This window comes from Dysidea avara, chromosome 13 (assembly GCF_963678975.1).
Source record: "Dysidea avara chromosome 13, odDysAvar1.4, whole genome shotgun sequence".
Taxonomy (NCBI): Eukaryota; Metazoa; Porifera; class Demospongiae; order Dictyoceratida; family Dysideidae; genus Dysidea; species Dysidea avara.
In genome coordinates, this window is record NC_089284.1 from 7,026,706 (window position 1) to 7,046,898 (window position 20,193).

At 37.7% G+C, this 20,193-nt stretch overlaps 1 protein-coding gene across 1 annotated transcript in view; it reads right to left on the reverse strand.

Annotated features, from left to right (window-relative positions):
* LOC136242480 (uncharacterized) overlaps window positions 1-20,193 on the reverse strand; it is a 58,109-nt gene that overhangs the window by 32,857 nt on the left and 5,059 nt on the right. Inside the window, exons 2-8 of the mRNA XM_066033910.1 lie at window positions 9,402-9,728; window positions 8,991-9,302; window positions 8,631-8,939; window positions 8,272-8,577; window positions 3,268-3,573; window positions 2,400-2,705; window positions 2,032-2,340 (exon numbers count right to left, since the gene is read on the reverse strand). Coding sequence (XP_065889982.1) covers window positions 2,032-2,340; window positions 2,400-2,705; window positions 3,268-3,573; window positions 8,272-8,577; window positions 8,631-8,939; window positions 8,991-9,302; window positions 9,402-9,728 — 2,175 coding nt within the window. The remainder of the gene's footprint in view (window positions 1-2,031; window positions 2,341-2,399; window positions 2,706-3,267; window positions 3,574-8,271; window positions 8,578-8,630; window positions 8,940-8,990; window positions 9,303-9,401; window positions 9,729-20,193) is intronic.

Below are 20,193 nucleotides of genomic sequence, written 5' to 3' on the forward strand. Positions count from 1 at the left end.
AACCCATGGCTACTGTTGAAAAGGATATCAACAGCAGCTGTTACAATCAAACAGCCATGGTATAAGTGATATGATGCACTCACTTAATAGGTGAAAGAACTACAAAGCACTCATCCAATTTGTTTATACACTGGTATCTGATGGTCAATCGTGGTTTTAAAATCGTGGGCTAATAACCCTCAGAACGTTATCCATGCATCCTTATGCAAAGGGTAGTCACTACCAATAGTCCTGTAGAACCATTTGTGACTGGGAGCAAGATTTTTTATTGATGAAAATGAACCTTGATCACTTGATTTCATTTTAAAAGGTACCTTGATCCCTTGACAATCTACAATAGAAGTTCATAAATTATTTTCTTTTTAATTTTCACAATAGCTACAACATTTCAAATAAATAAGTTTGCAAATAAGTTTGTAAATTCTCTGTTTGCATACAAGTTAGCTTTCTAAGATGCTTGATCACCATTTTTAGGATGTCTTGATTGCTTGATTTGGTGTAAAATAACCTCTTGATCATTTGATTCCTGGTCGCAAATGGTTCTACAGGACTATTGGTATTGACTACCCCTTGTTATACACTGCATTAAGGCTACTAACTTTGCTATTAAGACAGTAAGTAAGTTACTATATTAGCATTTAGGACTATAAGTTACTAACCTATTTTCAATATAGCGATCTTGTTCCACGGTCTGTTCAATGGTTAACACCATAAGTATGCATTCACACATTACTCAAATGATTATTTAGCTAGTGATCCTTCGTCATAAAAAATAGTTTGCTAACAATGAATTCGTCGTAATTTTGCAACTACATTTAGCCTGGCTAAGAAAATAATACTGAATCCCAACAATGGAATCCTGCGTGTTGCTCAAAGTGTATCAGCGTATATCTTTGAACTGGTTGAGCATCAAAGCAAACCACGTTCCCATGATATTGCCCTAACAATATGTGACCCAAGTGGCACCTTTGAACACCCACACTAAAGTGGTATATTTTATAGCTGTAAGTAGTAACATGGGCATGAGTGGCCTGATAGCTATGCCTACCCAAGGGCTGAGAGTAGACATATCAGGTAGACCACAAGTACAGATATTACAACTAGTACGTGACACTTTAAAGTACTTGTAAACCTTTGAAGTCACCTTAACTTGTATTACACCTCTGTAAAGGTATTACTTTTAACATAAAGCCTTTGATGTAGTTGAAAGTGGTCTGATATTTTGTCCAGAACCTTTGAAGTGGCTAACCTTATTATAGTTACTATATCAAAGTTTCAGATTAATTTTAATTATAACACTAGTACTCACTAAGTATGGTTTTCACCTTGTATAAGTAACCTATATCATCAAGAGACAGTGGGATTCAATTGGTCTCAATTGAGAACCTGGCACAGGAGTATCAATTGTAAGCCACAGGGGATCATTAAAACCCACAATGTAAAGTGCATCTTGCTCATAATATACCTTTTGCTACCGTATTCAATAGTGCATTATAACTAGAGTCCTAACCACAGGGAATTATACAGATAATACCCTAACCTGGGCAGAAATATGCATTGCCAAACGATTATTTTACTGATAATTCATCATTTAGTAACTATCAACTAGTCAAAACTTAGCAACTACACTGGGCAGCCTAACTTGTAAACCCAAACTCACAATAGATGGTCACTTAATATAATGAGTCAAAGCATATCATATCTTTGAACTGGTTAAGCATCAAAGTGATGAGAAAACCGTGTTCCCATGATATTTCCAGGAAAATCTTCGAGTTAAATCCCGAGTGGCACCTTTGAATGTCCACGCTAAACTGGTATTATATGGTATTCATCCACTCATCAAGTAGCAGGAAACACAACTGATTAATAAAAAGGGTTGCACCTATAACATTCTTTTGATGACAAGTTTGCATATAGATCTTGAAAGCAATCTTTTCTAGTATCCTTTTTAAGTGGGATTTATATTGCTGCAATATGTAAATGCACATTATAGCTATCAGTGTATGGTTTGGATAAAAATGGTTTGGGTACCTGGAACAGGACAGAAGATTCCAGCATCTTCACTGTGATCACAATTGTGGTTCGTTTCTCCATTGTGTGGACAATCAAATATGCTTGATTCATTTCCACGACATCGAACATTGTCTAAAACAATGTCACCTGTTCCTTGTCCAAACTGAGCATTTCTATAAGCAATAGCCCCATTGGTTTCATAGTCCAGTTGCTTGCAGACAACATTAACATCATTTGTACCCCAAAAGTCATCACAAACTGTGCCCCAGTCTCCATTGTAAAAGACTTCAATTCTTCCTTCATTGGGACAATTACCACCCACAAGACCTGAAAATTATAAATTGATTAAATAGCACAGCATGTTAGCTTCACAAGATTGCTCTTACGTATTGGGATGCAAGTTAGACCAGCATCTTCAGTGTGATCACAGTTGTGTACTCCTACTTGATTAGGTGAGTAACAATTAAAAATGATTTGAGTGTAAGCACCACAGGCCAAATTGTCCAGCCAAATTGGACCTGTTCCACCACCAAATCCACTTATGGCTTCACTTGCTCCAAAGGGAAAACCAAGTTGTCGACATGCTGTGTCAGCATTATTCAGACTCCACCAATCATCACAAATTGTACCCCATTGACCCATTGTAAACACTTCCACACGACCATTGTAACTTGAAGTTCCACCAGCCAAACCTATATATATATATATATATATATATATATATTTAACACATAATAGTAGTTGATATAACATGTAGTACACCACTTTAGTTATTGTGAATTTCGCTATCCAGGATATTTCATCCATATAATCATTCATTTGCATAACATAAGGCAAAGAAGTGGCTCTGGTTTGTTGTACAACTCTGTTAGGTCAATAGGTGTGAAATGTGTTCTCTCTCTTATAGATTTATATTGTGGCTGCTACTATTCATGTTAGCAACACATTAACTACAAGTTCCCACCTCAGTACTAAAAAGTATTGTTGTGTTCTGTCATATGAAAGTTACCACAGATCAATGCTTGCAGAGATTTGATGCTCTGGTCAATTCCCTCACTTTTACAATTTCCTAGTAGTGCAATCGATCAGCAGTAACTTGTACCATTTGTAACCATGTATGTCCCCTCTGTTACACAGACTATGTGCCAACACATCCATCAGCACTATGAAGCTCTTGTGAAGGGCAAGCAGACATTGAGTGTAGGAGTACAATCAATTATGAACCCTACAATATGTATAATGCTATACACTTACGAATATCAGTGCACACCACACCAGCATCTTCATTATGATTGCAATTATGATTTCCTGGGCCATTATGTCGACATGTGAATAGATCAGTCTCATTTCCAGTACATCGAAGGTTATCCAACCAAATTGTACCACTTCCTGCACCAAACTCTGCTACTCTTGGCCAAGCAGCTGCTGTACCATACCCCAACTGTCGACACACCACATTTGCATCTGCACGAGACCAAAAGTCATCACAAATTGTGCCCCATTGTCCATTATAATTAACTTCCACCCTTCCTTCATAAGGGGTGTCTCCTCCAACAAGTCCTATGGTTAAAATGTTTGTTAATACATTAATGTGGAGATAGTGTTGGGGGTAACACATTACTTATGTAACACGTTACATAATAATTATTACTTTTGTGGTGACAAAGTAATATAACAAAATACACTATAAAAGCTGGTAATACAACTCAAGTTATTTTACTTACAAATGTAATGCGTTACCTAAGTAATCAAATTACTGTAACGAGTGTAATATTACCTAATATTGTTACTACAAGTAACGAAGTTACTAATCTCGTTACTAATCCACTAAGTAATTCCTAGCCACAACAAAGTAACGATGCCTATTGACTGAAGCTTATTCACCAGCTTCTTACTTATAACCAAGATTTGCACATTGTCCAACAACACAATCATGTCACGTGATAAGGTGGTAGTCTCACACATGACAGCTTAAGGCTGTGGACACAAAGTAATATAATATGTAATATCATTACAGTTACTTTATTTTTGGGTAATATGTAACTAACTAAATAGTTTAGTTGCAAGTAATATGTAATATGTAACGAGTTACTTTTAAAAGGTAATTGCCCCAACACTGCGTGGAGATAATGAGGAGCCATGGCTGATGAACACTGACTGACCTGAAAAGAATGCATATGTAATTGGTTTTTATTTTACCTTATTATTTTCTATTTCATTTTTTACTGAATAACCAACAAATTGATAGTTTCAAACAGGTGTAATGAAATAACGAGTAGAACTGTATGCTTCATTTTTGTAGTATGGGGAATCACAATTGTTTTATTGGTGTGATCATGAGATGCATCATTTTGTTTATGACATAAGATTCAATGCCTGTGCTATGGACATGTATTACTGTCTCCCCTGTTAATTTTTTGTCTTTACCATATATGTAATTTCAAGTTTCATCACTGTCTTTATCAGGCATTATGTCAAAATTGTCTATTACTATTAGATCATTATTGCCAGATAAGCCTTTTGAATCATTGTCCACATCTACTTTGTCACTGAAAATAATGCTACACTTGGTGGTATAAATTATGCACAAATGAAATGTAAAAAGGGGTGGTGTGTGTCTAGCTCTATCCTTTCCTTTGAATAGCATATAAGTTCACCGTGATTGATCCATATTGTGTTGGAGCAAAATTAAGAACATCTTCACTAGTGCATATTGTTAGTCCCCTCATTTTGGCACTAATTGTACTGTAAAAAGCTACATACACTGTAAGTGCTTTTTATTACAAGACTATGGATGATGATGTTTGACAGGTACATAATGCTCATTTGATTGCAACAATTTGCAGTATCAAACTAGCCACATGATACGGTACAAAGCTAATATTTTGTGTAGTTGAATCAAGGTTTTTCTCTTTGTGCTTTTATTATTGTAGAGTGAATGTCTTTTTATATAGCACCTTTCATCTATATGTATTTTTGGCTGTGTCTACAGTGACTTGTTGAAATCAGCTAGTAGCATAGTACACTTGTTTGAGGTCCCTCTATTATCTGAACTTACTGGGCCCTGAGTGTATACAGATAATCAACAGATTTAGGTAAATGATCTCATTCATTAGTATACAGAACCCCGTTCAATTGAATACTCTAACTGAACAGTCTTCAAATAACAGAATGTTTGCTTAATTGATGGCTGGATTGTGGAAGGACCACTCTGATATTTATTTTTATCATAACAGGAAGACTGTTATGGCCAACAAGCAGTTACATCCAATATCTAACAGAGGGTTAGTTCAAATGCTTCAATATAGATAGTCAACTCAAAACAACCAAGTTGTAATATACAGTGTGGCCTTCAAAACACCTGGGTTAAAAACTTGTGAAATCAAAAGGTGGCAGTCAAGAAATGGCTGCAATTGTTTTGATGAATAATGCAATGCATGATAATTGTTAAATTTATTATCATTGCAGCCATTTTTGGCCACCGCCTTTACTTTTTAAATTCAGGTGTTTTGAAGGCTACTCCCTTTTTACAGCTTGGCTTTTTTATTCACTTCTTTCTGTATTTTATATGGCCTCAAAGCCAGCTATAGGGTTTGCTTTCACCAACATTTCTATCTACAAAGTGATCCCTCATAGTTAGAATGCTCAAGAACAAGTAATTTTAGAATTTCCATTGCATGATCTTCAAACATCTGAGTGAAAAAAGTTGGGAACTCAAAGGTGGTGGCCAAGAAATGGTAGCAATGATGGTACAATTTACTAGCCAGCATCTTATAACTTTTATCATCCAGGGGTTTTGCAGAACATATACACAATCTTTTTTCACAGCTTGGCTTTTTTGTGTGGATTCATATTTACATAATTATAATAAAGCAAACAAAAAAATAGATCATGTCTAATTAGTGGATAAACAGTTTTCAAAAGTTCTTTGTTGAGTGACCAGCATTACATTCAATCAGTATTTGATTGTACTATTAGAATGTAATTGACTGCTCCATTAGAGTATACATAACTGCTTATTATTGTATGAAGAAAAACATTATGCAAACACACAAATGGTTTTGAATGACTGCTATATAGTTGATGTAGCTGATTGTAACTTATAAAAACTCATATATTTCTTCAATAAATGAAACTATGGCCATTAAGGTTATTAAAGCCCAATTTGTGGTGAGACTACATCAAAAACGTTTCATAAGCAATACAGTTTATGTGAAAAGTTCACAAAGAGCACACAACATACATGAAAATTTTTCAAGATTTTTGCACAAAAATAACAGTTGTTAGCTACACCCATAAGCTTACAAGCACTCAAAGTATTACAAAATGCTTATAAATTCTGCTATGCCAAACATTCAAAACTGTACAATTACTACAATAATAAGTAGAGTTTGTCCACTGCTTATACATTTCTTTACTGCAAAAGAGAGTCAGCGTAATTTGTAAGCTATTTAAGAGCTGTTGGTATGTAGGTATAAGTACAGCGGTTTGCAGAATGTTTGCAACAAAACCATAAAGTGCCAACTGAAAAATGTGATCGATCAACTTTGAAATGCGTCACCACAACTTTGATCAGTCATATTTCTGGTGACTTCCTGTATTGCAAAGATTCCGCAAATTCTCTGGATACTTAGTAGTGTCTGTTGTTACCACAAGTCTAGTGACTTAGCATAAGTAAAAAAGATTATCAGTTGCATTCTTTGATGCTTGATACATGTGTCTTAGTTGCTACAGTATTAAAAGCAGTAATTAAAACTACATAGAGTTAATTCTGGAAACATTGGCTAGTAGCTATATATGTTTACTATACAGTAGTTGTGTAAGAAAATATTCAAATAAATAAGTTTCATATAATTTTAACATAAAAAAATTCAAATTGCAGTGCCTGTTTAGTTATGCAGATAAGAATTAAATTTGCCCTATACAAGGAAAAATCAAAAAAAATTTTAAGGGATTATAGAAATAAATAGTAAACAAGGTAGGTCATCTACACTTGAAGACAATGACTGAATTTAGAATAAAATGTCCACTACAGGTGTAGGCGACCTATTATGACTGGTGAACACACATTAGAATGGAAGGAATGGTGCCAGGCTTATTGTTTCATCCAGACATGTGCCCTAACTATCAATTACTGAAATATTGAAGTAGCCATCACACTTTGTTTTCAGCCCGTTACACAGCATTACATATGAAGAACACTAGGAGAAGGACCTCTGCATGCAATCAATCCAGTCTCAATGGATGATTCCCATCCTGTAGGGAAGCCATCACACGGCACTACTGCAAATCGACAGCTTGTGCTGTCAGCAAAGATAAATGGGACTCAAAGGAGGGCACAGTTCATGAAGCATACATTGGCAATAAATGGCATGTGTTGGGCTGCAGTGATGTCAAACAGTGCAAAAATCAAGTGCATAGCCATAGCCATTATCAAGTTATACTTGTTTGAAGGCATCAGTAGTCATGTAGTCAGTCAGTAGAAAATTCCACTAAATAACTTTTTTTTAAATTTGTAGTAACATTTTGCAATTGTTTGAGGTCGTACTGAAGGTGTTTTGGGCTTGGTTATACCAACACTTCCAACCTTCATGATCCCTAATATTCAGTACTATCCCACTGTATGATATGCATCAAAGTAATATTTTGTAGCGGCTTATGGCTTTAGCACATGAGCACAGTGAGGGCACTACTAAGGGCCTGAGAGTTTTAGTAATAAATTTCATAGACTCTACATTATGCCTTATAGCCACTTTAGACTCTATGCTAAATCAGTTACCTCTTTCATGACTCTTTCTGCAGTAGTATTAACAAAAGCAGCTGGATCTTTCACAATAATACTGGCACTATGGCAACCATGCATGCTCACGTGATGCAGTTTTTAAGTTCCCTCATTACATCATTGCACTCTAGTAGGAATGTGTACTCATCCACATATGTTATATTGTGCTTGAACGTGCATAGTATATTAGAAAATAAGGTGGAGTTTATTTCTTACCCACACAAAAATGCCTAAATAGAGTCCAAGAGTATTTACACATTGCTATTTAACTGATCACATACTGACCTTTCTAGAGATAGCTACTTTTAAAGCATATGGGTGCTATATAGCCTCTCCAATTGTACATTTTGCACATTCATGAAAATTGTATAGCAGGGATCATGAGAAATCTATTTTCATCTGAACCCATCATAATTACAGAACTACATACAGTTTTGTACAAATTACTTAATAGCATATGTAATATGATAACTTACGAACAGTTGGGCAACTGACACCAGCATCTTCTGCATGGGTGCAATCATGAGTAGTTACAGTGCAAAAAAATAAAGATTCCTGGCCAGTTTGACAATTTAAATTGTCTAGGTGTATTGGTCCAGTACCTCGACCATAGAATGCACGACCATTCCATGAAATGGCACGAGTATTTGTACCCCACTGTTTGCAAGCTGAATCAGCATCGAGGCGTCCAAGTAAATCATCACACACTGTTCCCCACGTGTTGTTTCTGTAAACCTCTATACGACCTGCACTTGACTCATTACCAGTTGTGTTAATCAGTCCTACAATCAAAATTAAAAATATATTCACACACATATGACCAAGACTAGCTTACTTATATTTCTTAGACAACGAACTCCAGCATCTTCTGCATGGCTACACTCCGTGTTGGGATTTGGACCAGCTGGACATTCAGTTATACTATTCTCATTTCCATTGCAGCCTAGACCTCGAAATTGTATTAAACCAGTTCCTTCACCAAATGCAGCTAGTCTATATGAAAATTCTGCACCAGGATAACCCAACTGACGACAGAGTACATTTGCATCTGTAATATCCCAGCCATCATCACAAACTGTACCCCAAGCACCATTATAAAATATTTCTACACGACCCTCATAGAGAAAAGAGCCATCAACCAATCCTGCATGGATTGTTACAATGAGTGTTTATAGTTTATAACAAATTTGCTTACTGGCATCAAAGCAGATTAGTCCAACATCTTTTCTGTGATCGCAATTGTGTGAAGTACTTCCAACTCGTGCACGGCAGTCTTGTAGTCGGTTTTCATTACCCCTACAGTCAAGGTTATCCAAAAGGATGGGTATGTTTTCATTAGAGCCAAATGGAGCTTGTCGTATAGCATCAACTGGATATCCATAGCCCAACTGTTGACATGCAACAGCAGCATCTTGAAGATTCCACCAATCTTCACAGACAGTCCCCCATTGTCCATTCACGTACACTTCCACCCGTCCTTCAAACTGATTAGAGCCATTAACAAGTCCTGTATTTAAAATGCATTTGGGCATTGCAGCATATACAATAATATTTGGTTATATCATCTCAGTAGCTTTATGTTTACACATGTGGACATGTAACTCACTAATATCATTTTCACATATAACACTGGCATCTTCAAAATGACCACAGTTGTGCACACCAGGATTTGTAAAACTTGGACACTCAAGGAGATTTGCTTCAGTTCCGATGCATTGCAAGTCATCCAATACTATGGCCCCTTCTCCCTGTCCATGTGAAGCACGCTGAAGTGCTCGTAGAGCATCTGAGTAGCCAAGCTGTCTGCAAACCACACGGGCATCATTCAAACCCCAACCATCATCACAGATTGTTCCCCAGCAGCCATTGTACCACATCTCAACACGACCTTCAGCTGGCCTGTATCCATCTACCAAGCGGATGTCTCCTGCCTCTGTGTATTAATAGAACAATGCTATACATTGGCTTAGTCATGCTCACCACACATACTGACATACTGATGTGTAAACAAAGATTGCAGGTTTATGTACACAAAAACATAATTATGTAAAAGTACAAAGTGCATCCTCAAAATGGAAAGTGTTGAATAAATCTGGTGAATGGGTTGATGCTACCAAGGACAAAATATGAAATAGTCACCCGCAGTTACTCACACCAATTACAATACACCAAATAGAGACTATAAGACACAACAACAGTTGATGTGCACAGATGCTGTATTGTTTAATCAATCACCTTGTATATGTGTATATGCTATAATAGTGCTAATATCATGGATAATATGACAAAAGTCAATTTTTTATGAATATGCATGCACTGGTTAATCATTCATTTCGTCATTTTCTTCATGCAAGGTATCTACGCTGAGAAAGTGTCTTAGCTGTATGAGACATTAATTTTTCATGATCCTTACAGGTACATAAGGTTTTTACAAAGCATGATGGAAGAAGGTCATCAAGTATTGAGACAGTAAATAAAGTATTAATATTTGGTATAATATAATATATGCACAATCAACAATAACAACACTTTATTTTTTGACACAAATATTTTGGTGGTTAATAAATTCTTGTGTGCATATATAGTGATAAGCAATTAACTTATGCTACAAGTCTCTTAGCACTCAGAGACTTTTGTTGGAGTCTCTTAGTGAATGAACTTCAAGCCATTTCCTAACATTTGATATTGTCACCTACTGGAGTTTAATTATTGTCACCACCACATGGACTAGTAGCATACACGCCAGTAACCCAAAAACGGTGTAACAACAAAGTTCTGCATCTTAAAATGGAACAGAATGCAGGGAGTGGAAGTAAAAGTTAGTAATGATTTCTAGTATGCATGTTATATAGTACAATGTAATGGCCAACATTTAAAGGTAGAAGGGACTTGAGGCTGGTAGTGATGTACAAAATCGTTAATCATTGTTGAAGTTAAAAATGAGTTGGCAAATGTCCCCATGTCAGTTAGTGAAAACTTCAAACCAGTCCAATGAAGAACCAATGGAGGATTTATAAATAAATGTGTCTAGTTGCTGAAATAGGCAACTAATTGGTAGGGTTCGGCATAACTCTGAAGGCACTTTTACATTTAATTATGGCTAACAGCCAAGTACTGCCAAGCTATTATATATAACCACACTCTCCTGTGTTAAAATACTCTTTCATATAGCTGGACTTGAATGCATGGTGTTAATTGTTTATAAGTTATGATTTTGATGATACTGGTAAAGGTACAGCATGTATAGCTACTTGGCCACTGATAATGTATCATGGGTATGATCGGTATTTTACCATGATCAATCCACTCAAAATTTCTATGCACGCGACTTGGGAACACCTCCTGCAACACCTTTAGTTAATTAAGGAGATTATATTTATTTAAACTTTATGACGTAAGCACAACAGAGGCCTGAAGGTAACATGCACCAACAGCCTTGTACATTACCCTATATTACTTATTTACATACATACGTACAGTTGCTAAGGAGAGTTTAGATTGAAGGTGGGTGGCTGTGACTGATGAATTTAATAACTTAACCATCATTGGTGGTAACTGGAGTCATTACATATGATTCTGTGCTGTTAGACCTTAATTGTGCGAAAGAGACTCTTATTGTCATAAATGTTGTTTCCTCTTAGCTTGACTAGCTTCTTGTCAGTGCCATTCCGAGCTAATTGCCACCTTGTTCTCAGATAGACTGCTTTGATTGCTCTTTCTTCTCTGGTCATGACAGGCTTGACTAGAATTTGTTTTGGCACTGAAGATCTTTTAGACAAGACAAATGTTGTATCAAAGGTGTGAAGAAATTTAATTAAAATAGGTCTGGGTTTTGGGTTGGAGGTATCTAGTCGATGGAACTCCCTAATTGATGACTTGGAGAGAGCAGGATCAATATTAGTAAGTACATTTTGCATGTCACGCTTTAATCTAGTGGCTCTTGAACTGTTTGGTTGGAATTCTTTGATTCCATACATGACCACATTAAACAGTTTATCAGACTTTGCCTTGAGAGGTTCAACGAAACCAGAGGAAGGAGTATGAAGGTGATTATATGATTACATATTGGAATTTCGGAAGTTGTGATGGAGTGGTTAGTTTCAGTTACGGAAGTTGTGTTGGTCTTGATAGAGTTGTTGGATTCTAAGCTAGAAAATTTTTCAGTCAGACTCAAAAATTTGTTTTAGAATGTTAATTTCATCTCTTTGAGTGTAAACATGCAGTGACAGCAGCGGAAATGTTCTTTTGATTCATTACTAAGAATATCAAATAAGGTTGAAGACAGTTCACTGCATTTTCGATGCATCCAGGCATTACGACCGTCGCAAAATATAGCCTCCTGTCCATCACTAGTTTCTGATCATTCTAAGATTGGCTTGTCACACACAGCACATCCTCAGGTTCAGTTTCAGCTTTGTTCTTGTCCTTTTGCTTCTTACAATTCGGTGGAGTAAAATTAGCAGATACAGCGTCCTTTGTAGACATTTAGTTGTAGTTTGAATTAAGTGTCAGAAATTCTAAATAACGCCCTCCCGAGTCAGCAGAATCAGCTGAAGTAGGATATACTGTAGAAATAAGACTTCCCTTGTCATGAAATATTAGAAAGCACCAAAGTAAAGTGCCCTTGCTTCTCACCTTGCCTATATAATATCAGTTTGAAAGCATCACAGACAATAATGAAGACAGCCAATCCCACAATCGATTTAACTACGAATGCTTTCCGCCCATCATTGCTATGAGTTATAGTTAACTTAAATATAATATTCTGATGCTTAACTGAGCCAAGCAGCTAGCTTTATCAGTGCCAAACAAACATATAGCTATGTAGTTCTGGTCTCGCGTAAACGAGACAGCGTTGAAACCGGGTCACTACTGCTGACCCGGATGACCCACTGATCCGGATAGCAATCCGGGTCAGACCCGGATTTGACCCGGATTAATTAAAGCCGAGGCGTGCGATAAGAGCTATGTTTCGGCTAATCTCGAGCGAGTGAGACTACGTTTTGAGCGTTCGATTCGTGTTGAGTAAACAGGGTCGGATTCAGACTTTTAGAATTGCAACTTCAGCCTAGCTGTAGGTTGAAGACCAAAAAAAAAAGGTCATCACCTACTAACAATAGCTACCCCTCACCACTTCAGTTTCTTGCTACATACTGCACTTACTAATAAATGGGCGTGGCTGAGCGTATGTTTGTAACGCGATAAGTGGGCGTGGCTCACGAAAGAGCTACGCGATAGCGTTTATACGTTCAAACGAACAATTTCGTTTCTCACGTGATCCAATCCAGGTCAGACCCGGATAATTTGTAAACCGGGTCAGACTTGGATGACCCGACCCGGTTTCAACGCTGAAACCAGACAGTGTGGTTCCCGCGTAGGGCGTGAATGTATGATCGCAGGCTTTGATCCGATTACGGCGAAAGGGATGCAGGAGTTGATCTTTTGTTTTAGTCGTCCAGCATATACATGCAGCAGCCTGATAAGTGCTATGCACGACACTACGCAAAGCAATGCATGTATAGCTACGGCGTCACACGATTCGAACGGGCTTCGGTATCATGCATGGGATGTATAGCTAAGGCCACTCCAAATAAATTCTCTGTTTCCCGTCCTGGACTAGGACATATTTGCATGCGGGCGGGCGGTCCATTTCCATTATTTCATTATAAGATTGGCTAGCTTTTCAAGCCATTATTTGCCTGGCACAGCCAAAAAGGCTGCATAAAAGCATGCTTAAGCTTGCCGGTTCCTTCCTTTGTAAGTTGCAAAAACAACATAAACGTGAAGTTTGTGCTGACTTGACAGCACTGTTGACACGTGAGCTGACACTGTTTCAAGATGGCTTTTACTGAGCCTATCAGTATGCAAGAATAACCAGAAAATAATGGAAGAATACGGAATAATGGAATATTTAGAGCTGGCAGTAACTAGATGCGGGCGGTGGACGGGAAACAGAGAATTTATTTGGAGTGATCTTATAGTAGCGATCTGTTGATAGCTGGTCTATAATTACTTAGTTTTATAAGTAGTTGCAATTTAATTTTTTTGTCTTGCCAGGGCTCCAGTTATTAAGCCTTAATTGTAGCTAGCTGTTGTTACATCGTTTTATTATAGTGCATGCATGGGTATATATATACTAGACTATATATATTACCCCTTGGCTAGCCAGCTACTGCAGCTGTATGAAAGCAATAAATCTAACCAGCTTTTAAAACATTCCGACCAGCTATATATCTAACCAACTTATGCTGTGGCGAGACACGCATATATCATGAGTAATACAAACAATATAGGGCTCGCTTGTGCTTGCCCCAAACACCCGCCGCAATACTTCACAGAATTACAATTTATTAATCTGTATATATATACATTGTAATCTGCATTGACTGCACGGTAATACAGCTATTTCACATCTCAACGAACGTATGTAAGAGTATAACATAGCTATAGTTCTTTGTTACTTGCTTTGCTGTATAGCTACATTTATTTGAGTTGTAGTGTTCTGAATTTCTGCATGCTAGACACACAACTGCAGAAATAGAGCACCTGATACTTATTGTGCAGCCTCTCGTGGCAACTTCAGCGATTGTTAAACTTGCGAGTTGCGCCAACTTCACCAGTGGCTGAGCTATGCAAAGCATGCATGCATGTGCATGGGCGAAGATCATCGCGTAAATCTATCGACCCTCTCACTATACATGTATAAGATGCAGCATCTGCTGCAACCCTATATATATACATTTAATTAACCTGCTGGTTGCAAATGTAAAGTCTATCTAATCCAAAACAGCCAAGCTGTAAAAAAAGTGTGCGGCCCTCAGAAAGGCTATGGTGAAAAAAGATGTGAAATCCAAGGTGGCGGCCAAGAAATGGCTGTGATGGTAGGTTAATGGTAAAAATTTTAAAAACGACAATTCAGGTGAATTTTTGTGCCGCTTCACAAAATTTACCTGAATTGTCGTTATTAAAATTTTTACCATTAACCTACCATCACAGCCATTTCTTGGCCGCCACCTTGGATTTCACATCTTTTTTCACCATAGCCTTTCTGAGGGCCGCACACTTTTTTTACAGCTTGGCTGTTTTGGATTAGATTTCATTTCTTTTTGTATTTGTATACCCCAAAGCCGGCCTATGGCCAGCTTTGGGACTTTTTTAACTTATGTTTTTTTTCTTTACTACAGGAAGACGAAAAGATGAAGTAGATGTACTTTAAATATTTTATCAGTAAATGTACAAATTATATGTGATCGGATTTGCGAAAAGGGGTCTTCCACACACATCCAATTTGCCAACTTTGACAATTGATAACTTCAGATTGGAAAGAGCTATTGCCTTGAAATTTGGACAGTGGTGATTTCTTTGCAGCTGAACTCTCTACATGATAGTTTCTTTGTAGCTGAACTCTCTACAAGGTAATTTCTTCTAGCTGATCTCTCTACAGGGAGATTTTTTGTAGCTGAACTATCTACAAGGTAACTTCTTCTAGCTGATCTCTCTACAGGGTGATTTGTTTGTAGCTGAATTCTTTACAGGTGATTTGTTTGCAGCTGAGCTCTTTACAGAATGGTTTCTTTGTAGCTAAACTCTCTACAAAGTAACTTCTTCTAACTGATCTTTCTACAGGGTGATTTGTTTGTAGCTGAACTATCTACAAAGTAACTTCTTCTAGCTGATCTCTCTACAGGGAGATTTGTTTGTAGCTGAACTCTCTACAGGTGATTTGTTTGTAGCTGAATTCTGTACAGGTGATTTGTTTGTAGCTGAATTCTGTACAGGTGGTTTCTTAGTAGCTGAACTCTCTAAAAGGTAACTTCTTCTAACTGATCTTTCTACAGGGCAATTTGTTTCTGGCAGAATTTTCTACAGGGTGATTTCTTTGCAGCTGAACTCTCTACATAATGGTTTCTTTGTAGCTGAACACTCTACAAGGTAATTTCTTTTAACTGATCTCTCTACAGGGTGATTTGTTTGTAGCTGAACTATCTACAAGGTAACTTCTTCTAGCTGATCTCTCTACAGGATGATTTGTTCGTAGCTGAATTCTGTACAGGTGATTTGTTTGCAGCTGAGCTCTTTACAGAATGGTTTCTTTGTAGCTGAACTCTCTACAAGGTAACTTTTCTAGCTGATGTCTCTACAAGGTAGCTAGTTTGTAGCTGAACTCTCTACATGGTGGTTTCTTAGTAACAGAACTTTCTACAAGGTGACTTCTTCTAGCTGATCTTTCAATAGGGTGATTTGTTTGTAGCTTCACTCTCTACAAGGTAACTTCTTCTAGCTGATCTCTCTACAGGGAGATTTGTTTGTAACTGAACTTTCAAAATGATGGTTTCTTTGTAGCTGAACTCTCTACAAGTTAACTTCTTCTAGCTGATCTCTCTGCAGGTTGATTTGTTTGTAGCTGAATTCTGTACAGGTGATTTGTTTGCAGCTGAGCTCTTTACAGAATGGTTTCTTTGTAGCTGAACTCTCTACAAGGTAACTTCTTCTAGCTGATCTCTCTGCAGGTTGATTTGTTTGTAGCTGAATTCTGTACAGGTGATTTGTTTGCAGCTGAGCTCTTTACAGAATGGTTTCTTTGTAGCTGAACTCTCTACAAGGTAACTTCTTCTAACTGATCTTTCTACAGGGCAATTTGTTTGTGGCAGAATTTTATACAGGGTGATTTCTTTGCAGCTGAACTCTCTACATGGTGGTTTCTTTGTTGCTGAACTCTCTACAAGGTAACTTCTTCTAGCTGATCTCTCTACAGGGTGATTTGTTTGTAGCTGAACGATCTACAAGGTAACTTCTTCTAGCTGATCTCTCTACAGGGAGATTTGTTTGTAGCTGAACTCTCTACAGGTGATTTGTTTGAAGATGAACTCTCTAAATGATGGTTTCTTTGTAGCTGAACTCTCTACAAGTTAACTTCTTCTAGCTGATCTCTCTACATGGTGATTTGTTTGTAGCTGAATTCTGTATAGGTGATTTGTTTGCAGCTGAGCTCTTTAAATAATGGTTTCTTTGTAGCTGAACTCTCTCAAGGTAACTTCTTCTAGCTGATGTCTTTACAGGGTCACTAGTTTGTAGCTGAATTCTCTACATGGTGGTTTCTTTGTAACTGAACTCTCTACAAGGTAACTTTTTCTAGCTCATCTTTCTACAGGGTGATTTATTTGTAGCTGAATTCTGTACAGGTGGTTTGTTTGCAGCTGAGCTCTTTAAAGAATGGTTTCTTTGTAGCTGAACTCTCTACAAGGTAACTTCTTCTAGCTGATGTCTCTACAATGTCACTAGTTTGTAGCTGAGCTCTCTACATGGTGGTTTGTTTGTAACTGAACTCTCTACAAGGTGACCTCTTCTAGCTGATCTTTCTACAGGGTGATTTGTTTGAAGCTGAACTCTCTACAAGGTAACTTCTTCTAGCTGATCTCTCTACAGGTAGATTTGTTTGTAGCTGAACTCTCTACATGATGGTTTCTTTGTAGTTGAACTCTCTCAAGGTAACTTCTTCTAGCTGATGTCTTTACAGGGTCACTAGTTTGTAGCTGAATTCTCTACATGGTGGTTTCTTTGTAACTGAACTCTCTACAAGGTAACTTTTCTAGCTCATCTTTCTACAGGGTGATTTATTTGTAGCTGAATTCTGTACAGGTGGTTTGTTTGCAGCTGAGCTCTTTAAAGAATGGTTTCTTTGTAGCTGAACTCTCTACAAGATAACTTCTTCTAGCTGATGTCTCTACAAGGTCACTAGTTTGTAGCTGAGCTCTCTACATGGTGGTTTTTTTGTAACTGAACTCTCTACAAGGTGACCTCTTCTAGCTGAGCTTTCTACAGGGTGATTTGTTTGAAACTGAACTCTCTACAAGGTAACTTCTTCTAGCTGATCTCTCTACAGGGAAATTTGTTTGTAGCTGAACTCTCTATAAGGTGATTTGTTTGTAGTTGATCTCTCTGCAGGTTGATTTGTTTTAGCTGAACTCTCTACAGGCTGATTTGTTTGTAGCCGATCTCTCTACAGGGTAATTTGTTTGTAGCTGAACTCTCTACAAGTTGATTTGTGTGTAGCTGATCTCTCTGCAGGTTGATTTGTTTGTAGCCGATCTCTCTACAGGGCAATTTGTTTGTAGCTGATCTCTCTACAGGGTGATTTTTTTGTAGCTGACCTCTCTTCAGGGTGATTTGTTTCTAGCTGATCTCTCTACAGGGTGATTTTTTGTAGCTGACCTCTTTTCAGGGTGATTTGTTTCTAGCTGATTGCTCTACAGGTTGATTTGTTTGTAGATGAACTCTCTACAGGGTAATTTGCTTGTAGCTGAACTCCTTACTTTGTGTCTAGTTTGTAGCTGATCTCTCTACAGGGTGATTTGTTTGTAGCTGAACTCCTTACATTGTGTGTAGTTTCTAGCTGATCTCTCTACAGGGTGATTTGTTTGTAGCTGATCTCTCTACAAGTTGATTTGTGTGTATATAGCTGATCTCTCTGCAGGTTGATTTGTTTGTAGCTGATCTCTCTACAGGTAATCTGTTTGTAGCTGAACTCTCTATAAGGTGATTTGTTTGTTGCTGATCTCTCTGCAGGTTGATTTGTTTTAGCTGAACTCTCTACAGGGTGATTGCTTGTAGCTGAACTCCTTACATTGTGTCTAGTTTCTAGCTGATGTCTCTACAGGGTGATTTTTTGTAGCTGAACTCTCTTCAGGGTGATTTGTTTCTAGCTGATCTCTCTACAGGTAGATTTGTGTTGATTTGTTCATTGCTGATCGCTCTAAAGGTAATTGATTTGTTGCAGTTGAACACCCTGCAAAGTGTTTTGTTTGTAGCTGATCACTCTAAAGGGTAATTTGTTTGTAGCTGAACTCTCTCCACAGTGTCTTGTGTGTAGCAGAATTCTGTGTAACTGAATTCTCTAGAGAGTGACTTAATTGTAGCTGAATTCTCTACACAGTGCATGACTTGTTTATAGCTTGAACTTTCTTCAGTGTGACTTGTAATGTTCTGAATCTCTATAGTGGTATATTTGTTTAACTCTCCACATGGTGACTGTCTTCTTGCTGAACTGTCTATAAGATTAACTGTTTGCAGCTGAACTCCCTACAGAATAACTTGTGATGTAATAAAATTCTATAATGGAGTAAATAAATTAGCCGAATGCTCTATTAGGGTGACTGTTCTATTAGAGTATCTCGATCTCGCATTTGCTACAAGGAGTTGGCTTTCGAATCATAACTCAGTGGTTTGTAATCCGATTCTTCTGTACTACTGGAAGGACTTTCTATGAAGATTATTCCAGCTATACACCGATTTTCAGCTCATTGCTCTAAGCGGTTTGCCTAGTAGGCGTGAAAACTAATACTTTTTTATTCATAAAAATCGATCGCGTAATTGTGACACAGGTTGGGTTTTGTGTCATATCTCCGTGGTCTTTATCTCGATTCCTTTCAAACCACCAAAAGGCACTCCTACGATGGTTACTCCATCTACATAGCAATTTTCAACTCATTCCATGAAGCGGTTTACCCTGTAGGCGTGACAACAAATTGATCTTGTTTTACGCGAATAATCGGTCATAACTCCTGAACCATTCATCGGATTTGTACCAAAGTTGATGCTAGGATTCGCCTTTGGACTCCCTTTCTGTGTGCCAAATTTCAAGGCGATCGGAGTACGCGTTTGCTTGTTATAGCAATTTTTGCAAGTGTGCGAAAAGACGAAGAAGAAGAAAAAAAACGAAGAAAAAAAAAACGAAACTTTGGCAGCTCGTATCTCGGAAATGGCTGGAGCGATTTCCTTCAAATTTGGAATGTAGACTCCCTTGGTTGGCGGGCAACTGTGTAGCAAATTTGGTTCCAATCAGATAAGTGATCACCGAGATACAAAGGTGTGAAAATGACGTTTTCGTTCTTCCTGTCAATATACTCACGGTGTGGCGCGCCGGCTTCTTGGGCCGCACGACACACTACCGTGTGTCTTGATACACAGTAGGGATTGTATGTTTACTGATTACGAGGTAGTGCAGTATAACTACACGACGAACTTTTTGACATGCACTTGGCTTGAAGCAAGCATGCAGTTTACTGCAGAGAAATCTATGGCAAACTATATAGACGGGTTGCCTTTTTAAGGCGTGGTCGTTTTGCCGTAAATTTTCCACATACTTTCCGAGTTCGCTAAGTCAAAAATGTATTACGGCTATTGGAGAAAATGAACGTTTCGGTTAACTTTAGCAAGCAAGAGTTAGCCAGCCTTCAGAACAGAAAGTATGTTATAGAGAAAAGTTCGAGCTATAACATATCCAGCGTGTAAGGTGAAGGCTGAGCGAGAAGATGATTTTCCCTCAATCTCGGGTTTTTGGAAAGCGATAAAACTCGCTGAAAACATTATGATTAGATACTGGAAAGACAGCACTCAGT